The 19,524-nt window shown below is 39.1% G+C and overlaps 1 protein-coding gene across 1 annotated transcript in view; it reads left to right on the forward strand.

Moving 5' to 3' along the window:
- The first annotated feature begins 205 nt into the window (after positions 1 to 205).
- The window catches only part of ZW10 (zw10 kinetochore protein), a 32,021-nt gene continuing 12,702 nt past the window's right edge, over positions 206 to 19,524 (forward strand). The window contains exons 1-9 of the mRNA XM_004749857.3: positions 206 to 423; positions 2,524 to 2,658; positions 6,841 to 6,942; positions 7,141 to 7,218; positions 7,367 to 7,526; positions 8,812 to 8,964; positions 9,377 to 9,568; positions 18,480 to 18,643; positions 19,255 to 19,437. Coding sequence (XP_004749914.1) covers positions 319 to 423; positions 2,524 to 2,658; positions 6,841 to 6,942; positions 7,141 to 7,218; positions 7,367 to 7,526; positions 8,812 to 8,964; positions 9,377 to 9,568; positions 18,480 to 18,643; positions 19,255 to 19,437 — 1,272 coding nt within the window. The 5' untranslated portion in view covers positions 206 to 318. The remainder of the gene's footprint in view (positions 424 to 2,523; positions 2,659 to 6,840; positions 6,943 to 7,140; positions 7,219 to 7,366; positions 7,527 to 8,811; positions 8,965 to 9,376; positions 9,569 to 18,479; positions 18,644 to 19,254; positions 19,438 to 19,524) is intronic.

A 19,524-nucleotide genomic window follows, 5' to 3' on the forward strand; every position in this document is an offset into this window, starting at 1 on the left:
TTCATTTAGGACTGGTTTTTAAGTAAAAACATTTCATTTCTTCTAGCGAAAAACAAGCGGGAAGAAACTATTTGAAAACAGCCAGGGAAAGAAACGCGTCTACCCAGTTTGCCAGCTAAGGGACACCGTGGAATTCCAACCTAGGACGGTCCCGGTGCCTGCTGGGAGTTGTAGTGCGGCCTCGCCTTCAGAGCCACAGTCTGGGCCCCGCGAGGCTCAGTTTCCCGGCAGGCCGCGCGCCAATCCCGCCGGCGGGACTGGGGCTGCCGCGCTGGCCGCTGGATAGGGACCCCGTCGTTGTTGGTTCCTGTCGTGGCGATGGCTTCTTTCGTGACGGAGGTTCTGGCACACTCCGGGAGGCTGGAGAAGGAGGATTTGGGCACTCGGATCAGCCGCCTGACCCGGCGGGTGGAGGAGATCAAGGTGAAGGCCGGGCAGCGGGAGGCTGACTGAAAAGGGACGCCGGGTCCGTTTGGGGGGACGGGGCAAGGAGTGGGGGCTAAGGGCAGGGAGAGGGGTGATGAGCAGAGTCAGGTGTAGGGGCTGAGGGGGAAAATGTGAAGTAGGGGGGCCGGCAGGTGTGTGGATTGGGGAGGGGCACGGAGGGGAGTCCCGGCAGGAGTTGGGGAGTAAGGAGGCGCGGAGGCCTGGAGCCTAGGGGAGGAGGAGGCGGTGGCCCGGGAGTGCTGGGCTCTGGGGTTAGGGTGGGGATCGGTCGGGTCGGGGGCTTTGTGGCAGGACTGAGGAAACCAGCAGGGGAGGTGGGACCGGAAGCCCGGAGGTGTCCGGGGAGGTTGCAGGTGAGAAGAGAAATGCGGTCAGGACCACCTCCCTGATTTGTGTTTATCTCCCCCGCCCACTCCTTTTTATGCCATTTGCCGGTGAATAAAATAGCTGGGAGAATTGTACCGTCCTTCCCTCTGAAATTTTTGTTGTTCCAGCCTGTCAACATGTGTATGAAACTCTGGTCTTTGTCCCCAAGTCCTTTGAGGCTGGTCTGAGTGTTGTAAAACATACAAAAAACGCTTCGGTGGACCCCGCTGCCTTGCGATTGATACAAACCCCAAAAGCACATCTCCATTCACAGTTTCACTCTGTATTGGTATCCTTCCCTTGCCAGTATTTGTTCACATCTTTGTGGCTTTCATTTAAAGTTGAGTGTTTAAGTTTGGATTTAAGTCTGGAAGTTGCGAAAGGTTCGTTTAGGACTGAAGTCTGGCGTTAAGTCTGGATTTCAGGGAGCAAGTTTGGCAACCCTGTCATAAAGGCACAAGAAGTAGGTCTTCCTGACAACCCCTGATTTTACAAAGATGGTTTCCTGACTTGTAAGTAGTCATGTTACCGCCATCTCTCCTTTAACATGGGTTTAGGGTTTTTCAACACTTTTTATATGGTGGAAAGACCGGTGAGCGACCTTAGCATGGCACTCAAGGCTCTTACTGTTCTGGACCTAGCTTTCCTTCCACTGGGTTTCCTTCACCAAGGATCTTCAGCCAACGGACAATTACTTTCTATGCTCCAAGCAGACCCAGTATTTTTCCTGTTTCCCAGATTTTGCTTATGTGGCCATTTTTTCATCTTTACCTATAGTGTTTCTACCCATTTTTTTTTTTTTAAGATTTTATTTACTCATTTGAGAGAGAGTGAGAGCAAGCAGAGGGTGAGGCAGAAGGAGAGGGAGAAGCAGACTCCCTGTTGAGCTGGGAGCCCGAAGAGGGGCTCAATACAGGACCTAGAGATCATGACCTGAGCCAAAGGCAGATGCTTAACCATCTGAGCCACCCAGGTGCCCCATCTACCCATTTTTTAAGTCCTATCTCAAACGTAGTTTTGTGCGTGAAAAGTATGTCCATTTTTCCCTCAAGCAGAGGTGATCTCTTTCTCATATGTGTTTCTGAAGGACATTAACTCTTTTCCTATATTACATTTTTATATTCTGGTTACTTAAGTGTATAGTATTTTTCCTGCTTAAAATAACTTATATGTGGGCAGGCATAATTTTTTTTCTGGTATTTTCCAAAGCATTCAGTGCAAAGTATTCAATAATTTGTTTATTGATGAAGCTCAAATTAAGTTAGAGTTTTAGGATTAGGCCTTAAAATTTTATAAGCAAGAAAATAGAAATTCATGAACTGAAGTACACAGATTGTGGATTTAATTTATCCATTTGCTTTTTCTAGTAGCTATATGATTAAAGTTGGTGGCTGTAGTCAGAGCTAATCTAGTTTATTATGAGAACTTCTGGCTTCCCCTTTTCTTTTCCAGCATTTGTATAACTTTTGGGGACTGGTGGAATTTGGTGATCATTGTCTTCTTGCATCGTAATAATGTTACAAGCAAGATCCTTAAGGGTGGGAGGAATGTGTTTTTCAAAGAAACCCACTGGCATGGAGGAAAAGTAAAGGGGTGTGGGTAACTGGCAAGAAGGCTCCAACATGGAGGATTCCTTATGAAAGATGAGCTGTATATTTTTAATAGAGGTTTCTACTCATCCCACTGTAATTCTTCTGTCTTATTTTATAGGGTGAGGTGTGCACTATGATCAGCAAGAAGTATAGTGAATTCCTGCCCAGCATGCAGAGTGCCCAGGACCTGGTTACCCAAGTGGATAAGCTATCTGAGGACATTGACCTGCTGAAATCCAGGATAGAGAGTGAGGTAAAAATGGTTCATTATATTGGTTAGGTTTGTAGGGTGGTAGTTCAGCTTCTTGAGTCCTAAGACATTTCAACTCTGTGTGTAAGTTTTTAAGATCTCACTTTCCTTCCTTATTGGACATTGGAAGTTGCATTAGATAACTTTAGAGGAACTTTCAATTTTAAAATAGAAATATTTTCTAGAACTATAAACAATTTTCATAGCAAAACTTTGCATTTGAACAGCACTTTGTAAATTAAAAAAATAATCTTAGAATTTTACTGTCTTCAAAATAAAGCTGAATCATCTGGCCTTTTCTTGTCTCTTAGTTTAAAATGTTTGCTTCTCTTAATGGCTAGCATTCTCTTATATCTATGGCTGGCCTCCACACTTTCCAGACTCAGCATAATCTTGGTCATTTGGCCTACTCCTGGAAAATTGGCTTGATTTGCCAATTACAACCACTCTACTGCTTGTCATTGAGCCTCTTTATCTGGACACACAAAGAATCCTTGCCTGTCTTGTATCATGTCACTGTGTTGGGTCAGTGCTTGCTCTGCTTCTTAGGCAAAGTCTGGTGGGGTTTAGAAATGCTTACCGTGTTTGCTGGAGTGCTGCCATCACAAAAACAAGCCAGTCTGGAAACAAAAATTGTGACTTTGTAATTTTTTTTTAAAGATTTTATTTATTTATTTGACAGAGATCACAGGTAGGTAGAGAGGCAGGCAGAGAGAGAGGAAGGGAAGCAGGTTCCCTGCTGAGCAGAGAGCCCGATGTGGGCTAGATCCCAGGACTCTGGGATCATGACCTGAGCGGAAGGCAGAGGCTTTAACCCACTGAGCCACCCAGGCGCCCCCATCACACTGTAATCTTAAAAACATTTTTCACATGTATTATTTCACCAGGAATTTTTTTCCTGTTTTTTACTTTTAGGAGACATAGTCATTTGAAGCAAGGAAAGCAGTGATATTAGAGGTTTAAACAGGCATAATCTTAGAGGCCTTCTCTATCTTGTTAAATTATTGGGCAGGGCTCATTGTTATCTCCGATCAAGATGGTGAAATGTTTTCAAAGTCCTTAAGGAAAGACACCCAAGTCTTTTCTCTCCATGTGGTTTACTAAAGAAGGAAAGTTAGTAGATACGTTTTTCAAAAGTTCTGTATAAAACTTCAGGCACAAATGGGGATTTCTAGGTACCTAGAAAATCTGTTTAACAGCCAGTTCATCAGTCATTCTGATTCGAGGTTTTAATAAAAACAAATTTGTTCCTCTACAATTCTGGCACAGTTCAAATAATATTTTCAAAGTATATTTGTAATTAGTTGATTGTTTGATCTGTGAGTCAATAGTCAGTCTTAGACTATACTATTAGAAATGCAGTGTCTGGAACAAGAGAGTCATGTCTATACCTTTAGCTGACCAGATTATGGTTGGTGAAATTTATTCAGTTCTGGTGGTTGCATTTTGTAAAGTGTCTGGTCTAAATGAGAAGGTCCATACTTAAACATTTTGTCATCGGAAGAATGGTGAAAGAAACTGAGGGCGTTTAGCCCTAGTAAGATTGAAACTTAGGGCTGGAGACTGAAAATGAGATTTAATAGGTAGATATTATAAAGGGAGTCACTCAGTCATTTGGTATGCTTACTGAACATCTGCAAGGCACCAAATACTGTGCTGGTTACTGAACAGTAATGATGGTTTTTTTAATTTCGAAGTGTGAATCTCATGCCTAATGTAGATGACTAAAATAGTATGATATCCATTAAATAGGAATAATTCAAATAGAAAATATAGCTGAGCTTGGCTTCCTGTAGGAAATAGCATCAGACCCAAACCTCAAGTGATAGGTAGTTAGGCAAAGAGGAAGGAAAAGCGTTTTAGGTGGACACTGGGGACAGCGTTACAGAGACATAGATGGAATGGAGAGATGACGCCTTTCAGAGAGGGGCGAGGGTTCCATATGACTCATGTTTAGAGAGCTTGGTGGGAAGGGACAGGAGATAAGATTAGAAAGGTAAGCAAGGACCTTGTGGACATTATCTTGATGGCATCAGATTTGAATTTTAGGAATCCTATTCTGCTGGCAACTTGAAGAAAGGACTTGAGAATGAGACAAGGAAATGAGCTGGCAGTTAAAGCATTAGGAGGCAGTTAAACTGATCAGGGAAGAAAGAACAGGGCCTGCTGTAAGGTCAGTGGCCATGAGGATGGAGAAGAGGATGAGGATGAATCCTAGTGACATTTAAGAGGTGGGATCTTTGAGACTTGGGGCATGAAGGATCATGGAGAACAAGGTCACTGATTCAATGAAATAGAGAATCTTGAGAAGGAGTAGGTTTTTGTGGGGTGCCTGTGAGATATCCAAATGGAGCTGCCCAGTTGGAGTGTATAAAGATGAAGGCTAGACTTCAAAAAGAAATGAAACGAGACGAGAGAGAGTGAGGGAGAGGCAGTCCTTGAAATGCAGTGGCTCAAATGGTTTTTAATGCAGTAGTCTGGGCTTCCAGGCCAATTCTACACAGTCCAGAACTGTGAGGGGATCTGAGATTTTAATCTACTTGCAGGTTAGCTAGTTAGCCTGCCACAGTTTCATGGACGCCATTAGAAGACATAAGACTCCTTGGGTGAGAGATGAAAGACAGTTTATTACTCAGAGCAGTGGGCAGACTGGGTGTTTTGTATAAGGTTAAGAACAAAGAGAGGGCACAGAGGAGGCACATCTGCTTGACCCAGACTTCGAAATGGTGCACATCACTTCTGCTTGTATTTCATTGGTGAGATCTTAGACACATGGTCACGCTCCACTGAGAGAGTCTCGTCGGATAGCCATGTGCTATTACTGTGGGGAACAGGAAAACAGCTGTTAGTGGACAATTTATACATGACCCATCCACATACATGTTTGGAGCCTAGGAAGGTGATGCGGACTTGAGATAGGAGTCTTTAGAAATGGAAGCTGTGAGCCACTGATTGTCCAGAGAGGGTGTATAGCGCAGGGTTTCCCAGCATCAGCACTGCTGATATTTGGGGCTGGATAGTTCTTTGTTGTGGTGGGCTATCCTGTGCCTTGTGGAATATTTAACAGTATCTTTGGTATGTACTCCCTAAATGCCAGTAGAACTCCCTCAGTTGTGACAACCTAAACGTCTCCAGACACTACCAGATGTCCCTAGATGGGAGTGGGGGAAAAAATACAATTATTTTTTGAGAACCAGTGGTTCAGAGTAGGAGGAGGGCCAGGGAGAGAGGATTGTCAGTCTGTATGAAGTGGTCAGAGGGAAAATGAAGTTCCATGAAGAAAATGAATGGCCAGAGAACTAGGAGGAAAATCAGTGGAGAATAATTTCAGGGAACTAAGGGAAGGAAAAGAACTGTACTCATAAATAGTTAAACACTGACGATGTTTGCTTTGGATTTAGCAGCAAGGAATTGATTGGTGTTTGGGGCACTATTTTGGAACAGTTTTGTTGAAATGGTGGGGATAGAGACCAGATCTCGGTGAGTTGTAGGATGAATGAGAATTGAGAAGGTAAAGACAGTGAACATGAGTCACTCTTGCAAGAGGCTTGTTCATGAGAGAGAGGAGAAAAACAAGGTAACCACTGAGAAATGGGGTTGCTGAGGTGGAGGGAGTTTTTCCTCAAAGATGGAGGAAATTTCAGCATGTTCAAACCTGAAGGAAGGAGCCTTGCTCTAGTGGGTATCGAGTGTGTCTTTCATGAATGAAAAATGAATTAGGAAGAGGTAGAGATACAGAAAAGAAGGGACTTTGCACCTGTAAAGGCAGGACAGAATGGGAGGTGGATTCTGGTTCAGCACAAAATTTTTCTAATGGTGAGAGCTATCAGCTGTAGAATGAGTTGTCACTTGCCGGTGGGGATACCCCTCTAGTCACCCAGGTGGGTGAGCTCTCTGGTGAAAAATATGGTTCAAATTAAGGCTAGATGGTGCCATGAGCCTGTTATGTTGATGGCAGTGGGAACTGCTGCGTAGGGCAATGGTTTGGACTAAGCAAACTGCTTAAGATCTCTTCCCAATGCGTTCTGTGATTTTTTTTTTTTTATTGTTATTTCCAATCCTGACCAGCCTTTAAGTTTCAGTATGAATTATGTTCACCTAATAAAGCTTATTGCTTAGCTCTGAATGTTTTATTTCTTGGATATAGTATAACTTAAGAGTACTTACCTTTGATGTGTGAATTAGGTTCGCCGGGATCTTCATGTATCAACAGCTGAATTTACCGACTTGAAGCAACAGTTGGAAAGAGACTCCGTTGTCTTAAGTTTGCTTAAGCAGCTGCAGCAGGTCAGTAAACTCAACTCAAACTTGAGTGTTTTGCTGGTGAGAAAGTAATTTTTTTCCAGTTGGCCTCCGATTAATAATTAAATGTGTATACCTCCGATTCTAAGATTTTTTTTGTATTTTAAAAACAAACAAGCAGACAGACTTGAAATAATAGGATGTATAAAATGAAATACCTGATAGCTGTGTTTATCGTTTTAGTTTTCTGCTGCTATTGAAGAATACAATTGCGCATTAACGGAGAAGAAGTATGTCACTGCGGCTCAGTGTCTGGAAGAGGTACTGAACGTTTCTCCACAGTACCAGCAATCAGTACTGTTCTTGGTTTTAGTAAATTTTGTGTTCCACGTATTCCTTTTATACCAATACCTTCTCCTTACCCTGAGTCCAGATGGAATGTCTAATGATGACTCCATTTCACTGCCAGGCACAGAAATGCTTGAAGTTACTGAAATCCAGAAAATGCCTTGATTTAAAAATGTTGAAATCTCTCAGCATGGAGCTCACAATACAGAAACAGAACATCCTTTATCACCTTGGAGAAGAGTGGCAGAAGCTGATTGTGTGGAAGTTCCCACCATCAAAAGGTGCTGCTGACCTCAGGTGGACTGCTTTGCTTAATCTGCCTGAACCAGTGTGGCCTCTGAATGTATTCTAAATATTTTATATTGGTGGATTTCTCAGTCTCCGCTGCACTGAGTTCTCCTGCTAAGCAGAATGCATGTTAGGACTAGCTCCTCGCTTTACTTCCCTTCTGTCTCTCTCTGTTCCCTTCTGGAGGAAGGAGCATAGCAGGGGGAGATGATTGGGTGGCTAAGAGTCACGTGATGAGGGTGTGGTGGAGGAGGCAGTAGCAGTTAAAGACCACACAGAGTTTTCACTGCATTGTAGGTACACCCATTCCCAACAGCCCCAATCCCTGCCATTTACCTTGGCCAGGAAGCTTTGAAAAGCTGTTCATCCGTTTTCTCTCTTGGTGAGGAAAGAAGGCAGGGGACTCAGTGAGACAGGGGTTTTTCTCAGTTTTTCTCAGTCCTTGGGGGAAAAAACGGTGGCAAAATCACGAGATACGGGGTGCTTTGCAAGATGAAAAAAATAGAATTACTTTGGCCTGGCTTTGCTTTACATTGCTTGGCTCTGGAGCTCTCTGCTCACTGCTAGGTGTGAGCCTTTGATGTCTTGTTTACACATAGCAAAGCCCTAAGAATATATGTAGAGAACATGTCATTACCCCTGTTATATTTTCTAGTATTGAAATTTAGTTTCTTTCAGTCTCCCCCAACCCCTTTCCCATTCCCACTTAGGCCTTCAGATTCATTAAATATGTATGTATGTATATAGACACACACGCACATATGTATTTCAGGTATTTCGAAGGAAGTCATCTAGACAATTTTGGACTCTATTTGCAGGCAGAATAAAATTAAGAGAAGATAGCAGGCATGTTAATTCTTTGTTATAATACACCCTTCTTGTTAAACTTTCTAGGCAGACACTTCTCTGTACTCAAGGAAACATTAAAAAGAGGTCTTCATTGAAACGAGGACCTTACTTGTCATTCCTTACCTCCGTTCAATACCTATTTAATAAGCCATTTATTAGGCACGTCTTGCTTTTGCACCTAGTTTGATTCTGTGAATATACCAATATGAATATTCACATTCTGTGAATATGACTATATAATATACAGTCATTTCCTGTTTTAAAGTGATGCCAAGGACATGTACGTCATAATTAAAATTTGGTTACATTAGAAGTGTATTGTAATAAAACCACATATTTAGGAATCATAGTAGAGAATGAGCTCTGAGGAGTAGAAGTGGAAATAACTTGCATTGCTGAGACAGCTGATGTTTTCCTCCTTTTTCTTAGATACCAGCAACTTGGAATCTTGCCTGCAAACAGAACTTCATTTATGCATTGAACAGTCTCAGAAGGAAGAGAAGACACCTGTACCACCGATCAGTTCTGTCCTCTTGGCATTTTCTATTCTTGGGGAGCTACAAATGAAGCTTAAATCATTTGGTAAGGCATACTACTTTGTTTCATTTTCGTGACATCTCAGAATGTTTAGTATTAAAGGAATGACAGGGAGATTTATAAAATATTCTCTAGATAATATTGATGGTGGATCTTAGGGTTTGACCTTAAGATTCATCAGATGGAATTCTCATAAATACTACCCTTTTTATTAAGGGCTTGGATCCTTTCTTGACTTTCCTTTTTTCCTTTTTATAAACTAGCTACTGCTATTTATTTAATTTGACTTTTTAAATGATTTAAATAAAAATCTGTACACTCATTAGTGGTGTGTGATGTCACAGGATATGTATTTTTATGGTTGGGTTCAAAGATCTTTTTTGGTGGTAAGGGGGCATGCTTGCTTTTTTTAAGTTTGTTCCAGTGATTTGTGATGAATGTTCATACAATTTTTCAGGTCAGATGCTGCTGAAGTATATCCTTAGGCCTCTGGCATCTTGCCCATCCCTTCATGCCATTATAGAAAGCCAGCCCAACATCATTATTATTCGTTTTGAATCTGTGATGACTGACTTGGAACATCCGTCACCATCTGAGGTTTTTGTGAAGATCAGACTGGTACTGGAAATGCTCCAGAAACAGCTTCTAGGTCTGTATCTCCCAGGTTGTGCTTTCTATTTTTATGTCTGGGAAAAGTGGATATTGTTTTTAAAAGTAAACATTATTTTAAAGTAGATAAAAATGCCCCTAATAAGGATGTTTGGAGGAATTGGAGGTGAGTAAATGATGCCAAAGAAGTAAAGTTATCACCTGCTTATTTCCTGCTCTGCTTTACATTCATTCTCCTCCCTATATTGAAAATAGGGTCACCAGTGCTACCGCAGATTCTGTATTTGTAATATTTAGTTGAATTTTAGGATATACTTCTCTCACTGGACTTCTAGTAACATCACACTTTGGGACTCTTGCTTTAATTATGGGAAAAGTAGAGATGAACTAAGTATTGTTTTTTGGTTTGTTTTTTAGAGAGCGAGACAAAGAGAGATGTGGGGGGAGGGACAGAAAGAGAGAAAGAGGGAATCTTAAGCAGGCTCCAAACCCAGTACAGGCTCAATTTTAAAACCCTGAGATCATGACTAAGCCAAAATCAAGAGTCAGACGCTTAACCATCTGAGCCCCCTAGGCGGCCTGAACCAAGTTCTATGTATTTCAGTAGGAAAATCTCCATTAATCTGATAGAAACAAACCAGATTTAACATAAATAAATTACATTCCATTTTAGGCTGTGGTTTAGATCTTTATATATTCATGATTGAAATAACCAATTTCTATATTTCTTTGAATAATTTTTTCGGTTGTCATACTACTAAAGTTTTTCTGGTGTTTTAATACTGTTTTTTAGTTACTTGATTTACCTTCTTTTAAAAAAATATTTATTTGTTTATTTTGACTACCTTCTTTATGCTTTTCTCAGTTGTCTTACTGAATAGTCAAGCATTCTTGATGTAGAAAAAAGTTAAAAAATGCTGGTGTTGTTTATATGCTTTCCTGGCAGTCATTTAGTTTATTTACGTAAAATAATTTCTGTGTAAAGGAAAGAATTGGTTCTAGTTTTAACAGTAGCAGAGAAGGAAAAAAAGAGTCTTTAGACTTGTGTAAACTGCAGAAATCCAAGGTAGTTTTCTTCTTCCTTCACTTAGGGAAATAATACATAGGTATAAATAAACATACATATAAATAAACAAAGGATTGGAAGGAACTAGAGATCTCAGATGCTTGAGTCTCTCCGGGTCACATAGCCAGCCTGAGCACTGTTAGTGAGGGGGAGGTCCCTTCCTCTTGATGTATTCTGCCCTGCCTCTGGGCAGCTCTGATTTGTATGGAGTTCTGTTTGTTTTTTAAAAATCATGTCTCCTGTATCTGTAGTAAATACTATTAGCAAAACCTCCATGTTGCAAATTGAATCTTCAAGGTAGTTGTCTAAAAAATTTGTTCAAAATACAGTGCTCTGTAATGCCTGCTTTATTGATGCTATTTCTACTTTGTTTAATATATAGAACATGTTAAATTCCCATTACATATGATGGACTTTTAAACTCTTTTCAGTAGCTGTTACTTCCTTTATATCTTACCACCAGTATAAACATCCTTAGGTTTTTTTTTTTTGAATAACGTTTTAAGTTCTTACTTTCATTGCTTTTCTATGAATATATTCCATTTCTTCTGTAGTCTTATTAAAGTATGATATTCAGAACAGAACAAACTTTTATAGGTATAGTGTGAACTAATTCAGCATAGTTTGGGAGCATTCATGGCCTCATTCTCAGTTCCATGCTTCTATGAGTATAGCCAAAGGCTTTTTATTTATTACACAGTTAACTCACTGAGCTCAATCCAAATGAACATCCTCTGTCATACTTAATGCAATGCAAACTTCTGCTCTCCCATCTTAGACCTGACTTTTTAGTTTGTCAAATTTTACCTGATAAAATTTTGCAGTGTGTTTCCTGTCCTTTCCCTTTCATGTCATGGGCATGATGGACACCCAAGCTTTCATGTAGTTTAATCTGAGTCAGCAATGACATTGTTATCTGGGTCACAGACAGAGGGTGCTCTGGGGAGTTCTGGCATGGACCTCTTTACAATTTTACTTTGCTCCATTAAATTAATCAGTACTAGACCTGTTGTTCTTTTCTAAGTTTTCTTATATCTAGGATATTCAGAGCAGAAGACAGCTTACTTAGTGTTGCCAGGTGCTTTTCTAATCTCTTTGTATGCATTTTAGACTCTAGTTTCTCTTTTACTATTTATTCTTTCCCCTCTGGTTTAGAGATCACTGTCTTTGACAAAGAAGAGGGTATCAGAGTGAGTTCAGGAATTTTTTGTTCTCTGTGATACCTGTCAGTCAGCATTCATTCCCTTCCTTCATCTTCTTGATCTAAATATAACCTGAAAATTCCATTTTGAGTCCTTAGTTCTTTTTGGACTCCTCTATTTTCTTTGGATTTTAGTTATTCTGAAACTTCCTAATGGCTTCCTAAGCCCTTTCTAAGGGCTTTTGCCCTTCCTCTTATGTTGGCCTTTGGTTATATACTCTTCTTTTCACCTTTTTAAATCTGTATTTTTCCTTCAAAGTTTTCTTTATTAGAAAGCATTGTTATACCAATGACAAAGAAGCTTTTATTACTTTAAATTTTATTTATTTAGTTTCATTTTTATGTTTAACCTACAATGTTATATTAATTTAAGGTGTATACAAAGAAGCTTTTATTTTTTTATTTAATTTTTTTATTTTTTAAAATTTTATTTATTTATTTGACATGGAGAGAGACACAACGAGAGAGGGACACAACGAGCAGGGGGAGTGGGAGAGGGAGAAGCAGGCCTCCCTCCGAGCAGGGAGCCTGATGCCGGGCTTGATCCTAGGACCCTGGGATCATGACCTGAGCTGAAGGCAGAAGCTTAACAACTGAGCCACCCAGGTGCCCCTTAATTTTTTTTTTTTTTAAGATTTTATTTATTTATTTGTGAGAGAGAGAGAGCATGAGCAGGGGGAGGGGCAGAAAGAGAGGGAGAAGCAGGCTTCTGGCTCAGTGAGGAGCTGAGATGTGGGGCTTGATCTGGGATCCTGGAATCATGACCAGAACTGAAGGCAGACGCTTTAACCTGCTGAGCCACCTAAGTACCTCTCACAAAGGAGTTTTTAAAAAAGGAAAAAGAAAATTCATTTGGAAAGAATTTGGCAAAATACATAAAAAGCCTTAATATGTTTAAATCCTTTGAACCAAGGTTTCAACTTATGGGAGTCTGCCCTACAGAAATAATTTTAAAGATATAAAACTATATATAAGGTTGTTCATCATAATGTTACTTATGCTAAAATACTGGAAAGTAATAAAATTTTAAAGAATGGGTAAGTGATTAAGTAAATTATATAGCTATGTAATAGATCACTTAATTATGTTATACTTATTTTATTGAATTTTCTTGAAGTAATGATTGGTTTTAAAACTAACTGATTCTAAAAAGCAAACAACAGACATTCTATTAAAGGATTAAATATTGGGGCACCTGCATATCTCAGTCGTTAAACTTCTGCCTTCAGCTTAGGTCATGATCCCAGAGTCCTGGGCTTGAGCCCTACATTGGGCTCCCTGCGGGAAGCCTGGCTCCTCCCTTTCCCACTCCCCCTCCTTGTGTTCCCTCTCTCACTGTCTCTCTCTGTCGAATAAATAAAACCTTAAAAAAAAAAGAAGGATTTATTTCCATTAAAACCAGTTATAAATCGGGAATGCATACTATCATTATTTGGTATTATTTTTTTAGGGGTTGTGCTAATGCAAAGAAGAAAAAATTAAAATAAGTATGAATATTTAAAGAAGAAATTATCTTTATGTATAAATGATATAATTGCATACATAAGAGCCAAAAGACTCTGGTTAAACTTTTATAATTAATACAATTATAAATCACACATGATTATAAATCACATTAAATTCATAATTTAATTAATTTTTTTAAGGTCTCTTTTTTTAAGATCTTATTTCTTTATTTGACAGAGAGATACACAGAGAGGGAACACAAACAGGGAGAGTGAGAGAGGGAGAAGCAGGCCTCCCGCCAGCAGGGAGCCCAATGTGGGGCTTGATCCCAGAACCCGGAGATCATGCCCCGAGCGGAAAGCGGATGCTCAACGACTGAGCCACGCAGGCGCCCCATAATTTAATCTAAATTATACTTCTTCTTTATATTTAATTTAAATTTATGGTATAAAATTTAATAATTATTTAGATACAGTATGAAGATATAAAAATCAGTAACATTTTCATGCACTAATAATAATCAGTTATATTAAAATATAAAGATATTTATAATGCTAACAAAATCTATACAATTCTTAAAGATAAGTTATAATAAGAGAAAAGAGGAGGACATACGTGAAGAAAACCATAAATCTTTTAAGGACATAAAGTAAGACCTGAATAAAAGATGGCTTTTGTCGATTAGAAGTCTCATAAAATTGTCAGTTCCTTCCAAAACAGTCTATAAATCTAATACATTTCTAACCAAATAAATTTTCAAACTTCATAAATTACTCTAAAGCTTATCAAAAATAGATTTGGAGAATTGCCAATAAAGATTTAAGAAACACTCGTGGGATAATTTAAGATTAAAACCATATTCTTGGTTCAAGGAAATCAAGGGAATGCAAGAGTCCAGAAGTAGAGCCAGGATAAATGAGAACTTGATGTTTGATCAAAGTCACATTTCAGTTTAGCGGGACAGACAGTTCATTTAGTAATGGTGCTGGCAAAATTGGCCGGCTGTGTGATAAAGCAAAGTTAGATTCCTGCTTCATACTTATGCCGAAGTAAATTCAAGGTGAATTAAAGCCCTCTATGTGGAACAACAACAACAACAATAAAAATGTTAGAAGAAAATTTAGGAGCTGTGAATAGGCTGAGGAAGCTCAGAATGCGTAAAGGGAAGGACTGAGAAATTTGACTGTGTATAAATGTTAAATTCCATGTGCCAAACAATCCTGTAAAGGTAGTCAAAAGACAATAGTGAACTGGGAGAAAATTCTTATAAAATGTTTGACAGATAAGGCGTTAGTATAAGGACATTTTTCCAAAGAAAAAGAACATGAATAGATAAATAGGCAAAAAATTTGAATAGGCAACTCATGGAAGAAAAGGTGCAATTTGTTAATAAACCTAAAAATGTGTTGCTTATCCTCCCTAGTAGAGGAATGGAAATCACACCCTCAAGGGGAACTGTGATCTTTAGGGCGACATTAAGAGAGTGGGAGACACTTCTGCCAAGAAAGTGGAATGATAGTCTCCTTCATTTGCTTTCTGTCGTGCTTTGTAGAAAATAATATGAAGCTCTACTACTGTGTATGTATAGTAAAATCTAAAATATGCAATCCTTTGAGCTAGGTATTCCACTTTTTAATTCTTTACAGAAGTGATATCAATAGGCTTTATGTTTGTGTGTGTGAGTAATGTATCCTTGCACACTGGACTGGGCCTCATTTGAGAAATGGTTATATAACTTATGTTTGAGCCATACTGTGGTACATTTTACAGCTATGGGAAAGAAATGAAGTAGAGCTAGCTATGTTGACTTAAGAGATGGCTACGATCTGTTGTTAAGTGATTAAAAAAAAAGTATAAAATATATGGCATGAACCCATTTTTATAAAAAAGAAAGCAGTCCCTTATATGAATATTGTATTGGTTTGCTGGGGCCGCCATAACAAAATGCCATAGGCTGTGTGACTTAACAGAAACCAACTTTCTCACAGTTTTGGAGGCCGGGAGTGCAAGATGAGGGTATTAGCCGATTTGGTTTCTCCTGAGCCCTCTCTCCTTGCCTTGCAGACAGCCTTCACACTGGTCTCTCCTCTATTAGAGTGCATCCTTGGTATCTCTTTCTCTTCTTATAAGGACACTTAGTCACACTGGATTAGAGAGCCCCTCCCTAATGACCTCATTTAACCTTAATTGCTTTTTTAAAGGCCAGGTCCTGTCTCCAAATGCAGTCACATTGGGGGTTTAAGGCTTCAACATAGCTTTTCCCATGAATGGTTTTCTAGAAAGTATCAATTACAGATTTTTACCAAGGAGCAGAAACTCTGAGCAAACAAATAATCATAGAAGAAATTTGAAAGGTTGTTAAAGACTTGCCACTAAGAAGCCCACCATTAGGCATAGAAAGTTTATAGCTAAATTCGGTGTCTATTTCAGTTTGTAGATAATTCTGTGTTAAACTCTTTTGGTCATTAGAAACAAAGATGAGTATTTTCTGCTTAAGTTTTTAAAAACCAGCATAGGGGTGCCTGGGTGGCTCAGTCACTTTCGCGTCTGTCTTCCACTCAGGTCGTGATCCCAGAGTCCTGAGATTGAGTCCTGCATTGGGCTCGCTGCTCATTGAGGGACCCTGCTTCTCCCTCTCCCTCTGCCCTCTCCCCCCGACCCTCCCACTCATGCTCTCTCTCAAATAAATAAATCAAATCTCAAAAAAACCCAAACAGAATAAACTTAATGCCAAAATGTAATAATGATAGTTTACACACAGGAAAGACAATTGTTGACTGATTTTACCTTTGGCTTATAAATGGAAACATTTACAAAATATGTAAATTAAATTCAACAGTACCTTTAAAAAGGAGACATTGTTTATTCCAGGAGTACAGAGGTGTTTAGCATAAGAAAGCTATCAACCAGTTTATTATGTCAGCATATTAAGAGGGGTTACATCATTAGATATGGAAAATATGACAAAACTCAGTACCCTTTCTTAATAAAAAACTAAAATAAATAGAGTACTTTTTTGTAGTATGGTGAAATGTTTGATATTAGCCGAAAATGTCTCTTAATATTGTTTACCTTATTATCTTAAAAAAAAAGGACAGGTTTTTTGTTTCGCTCTGTGTTAGTAAATTGAAGCTGCCATTTATTGTGATATTTGTGGCATATTTTCTTCCAGTCTCTCTTTTTTTCCTTTCCTGTTCCCATGATTCTACTTGCTTTTGCATCTTCACTTAATTCTGCATCGGTAGTATACCTTGTCCGTAGTTATTTTTCTTAAACTTCGAAAAATAATTCTACCATGATTAATAAGATAAATATTTCTATTTAATTGCCATTTACAGTTTATATAGGTACCATTGTCGCTTGTGCTGTATGCATAAATATTTAAATAAATGCATTATAGTGTTACATTGGTGCATAGGAAAAAAATAATTCGAATGGAATGAATCTGTTTACACAGACGGGATTGGTGATGTGTTCGTGTGCTGTTCTGGAAAAATGATGTGTGTGCCAGCCACGAGCAGTAAAGACAATGTAACTGTCTACATGGTACAGTTGTTCAAGTGACAGTTGCAGTCTTATTGAAACAACGAAGCTGTCCTTAACAGAAAACTATACTACTTCCTTTTTTTTTTTTTTTTTTTTTTTTTTTACTCTGAGAGTTTTATTCAAAGAATGTACAGTGGTCCCATGTACTCTTCTGCCATTTTCCTTAGTGTTAACATCTCGTGTACCTATAGCACAATATCAAACCCACCAAACTGACGATGGTCCAATTCACAGAGCTTACTCCGATTTCACCTGCACTCCTGTGTGTGTGTGTAGTATGTAGTTCTGTGTAGTTTCACCACACATAGATTCCTGTAGTTACCACCTTAATCAGGATACGGACTGTTCTAGCACCACAGCTGCTTTATGCTACCTCTATAATCACACACTTTTGCTTCCATTTTTTTTATGATTTTTTTTTAAAATTTAAGATTATTTATTTATTTATTTGACAGACAGAGATCACAAGTAGGCAGAGAGGCAGGCAGAGAGGGAGGGGGAGGCAGGCTCCCTGCTGAGCAGAGAGCCTAATGTGGGGCTCGATCCCAGGACCCTGGGATCATGACCTGAGCTGAAGGCAGAGGCTTAACCCACTGAGCCACCCAGGCGCCCCTGCTTCCATTTTTTAAAAAAAAGATTTTGTTTATTTATTTTTAATTTGTTTGTTTAGAGAGAGAGCATGCAAGCTGGGTAAGGGGCAGAGGGAGAGAGATGCAGGGCTCCATCTCACAACCCGAGATTGTGACCTGAGCAGAAATCTAGAGTCAGATGCTTAACTGACTGAGCCACCCAGGCTCCATTTTTAAACTGAAATTGAAATCGATTAAAAATTTAAAAAATTCAGTTCCTCAGTGCTCAGCAGCAAAATGTGGCCAGTGGCTGTGGAGGTGTAGACTTTAGACATTGTAAAGTTCTCAAGGCTCTGAGATAATATGCTTCACTTTCTTTCAAGGTTCTCATACCCTAAGGTCTTCCTTGGCGAATGCGAACTACGTTAAAAATAGCTTGTCTCTTGGGGCCCCTAAATGGCCCAGTTGGTGATGTGTCTGCCTTCAGTTTGGGTCATGATCCCAGGTTCCTGGGATTGAGTCCCAGGTTAGTGGGGGTTGGGGGGAGTTTCTGCTCAGTGGGGAGTCTGCTTGTCCCTCTCCTCCCTTAAAATGTGCTGGGGGAAAAAAAACCCCACCTTACTATATATTGCAAAGAAGCATTGAAGTATTTCGTTTGCCAGGTTAGGTATTACACTGTAATATAAGATGTTTATTGATATTTTACTTAGGATAAACATGCAGATCCTAGGCAGAGATGACAGAGGATGTTTATTCATTATTAAAGAACTGGGATTTAATTCTAAATGAGTTTCAACTTGGCATACAGAACTTGAGTGCTTGTCATATAATCAGATCAGTAGATTAGCAGTAGATGATTACTGCATAATGTAGATGGCTTAATACTTCATTGTTGTAGAGTGCAGGCAGTAATACAGTGCAGACTCTTCAGCTGAGCACTGAAAATAAAGTAATCATTGTATGTCATGCTTTGTCCCACGCAAGTACTTGAGATAACTGTAGAATTGTCTGTGCTGTGTTCTTCCCCATCCTAAAATGAAAGAATTCTAGAAAACTAGGGAACTTGCGCATAATCTGAACTGTGAATGGCTTCTTGTTTTTAAAAGTTTTTCTTTTGATTCAGATTTACCTCTTGATACTGACCTAGAAAATGAAAAAACACCTAAGATCGTATTGGCTGAGATGCTTGGTGACGTGGTCTGGGAGGACTTGTCCGAGTGCCTCATTAAAAACTGTTTGGTTTATTCTATCCCAACTAACAGCAGCAAGTTACAGCAGTATGAGGAGGTGAGTGCAGACATGCCACAGAAGGTTATACGAGACTGTAGGTGCCTCTCAGTGTCTTGTTTTTCCTGGGAGACCTTTTGCTGTGTAGTGACATCTTTAAGGAAATTATTAATAGGGAGTGGAAGCAAATTCGCTGTTACTTCATTTCTCTCCTTGCTTTCTACCTTTTTATTGGGAAGATTGTTTACTTTCTAAGTATATTTTTGTGAGTGAGCTACCTTTTGAAAAACCATTGTTCTTTTATACTCATCAACCATAGTAGTTACTATATGACATTTTACTTTTTTTGCTTTTTTTTTTTTTTTTAACATTTCCTTGAAATAAGGAAATGTATTTCCTTGAAAAATAAGTGTATTTATTTTAGAGCTCGTCCCACTTTTACTCAGTAGATCAGAAGTTTATATTGAAGGTACTATTCCTAATTAACTTAGGGCTGAAAGAATGTCTAATATATGTATACCTTCAAGCTGCTGGTTTGCTGTAAAACTTAAATGACCAGCTGGTTCTTGTTATATTTTCTACATTGGATTTGAAATTTTAATACTGGAATAGACTGTGTGTATGTAATTCTTTTTTTTTTTTCCTTTTTCCCATTTCTCTTTCTTTCTCAGATCATACAGTCTACTGAAGAATTTGAAAATGCCCTCAAGGAGATGAGGTTTTTAAAAGGAGATACTACTGATTTGCTGAAATACGCCCGTAACATCAATTCTCATTTTGCTAACAAGAAATGTCAGGATGTGATTGTGGCAGCCAGAAACCTAATGACCTCTGAAATTCACAACACTGTGAAGGTGCTGGGAGTTATCTTGTGTTCTGTTGTATTTAGGAAGGGGCATGCAGTTTTGAGACACATTTAGTAGAGTGAAAGAGCATGACAG

Source organism: Mustela putorius, unplaced genomic scaffold (assembly GCF_011764305.1).
Source record: "Mustela putorius furo isolate JIRA1106 unplaced genomic scaffold, ASM1176430v1.1 tig00000460_pilon_pilon_pilon, whole genome shotgun sequence".
NCBI classification, from domain to species: Eukaryota; Metazoa; Chordata; class Mammalia; order Carnivora; family Mustelidae; genus Mustela; species Mustela putorius.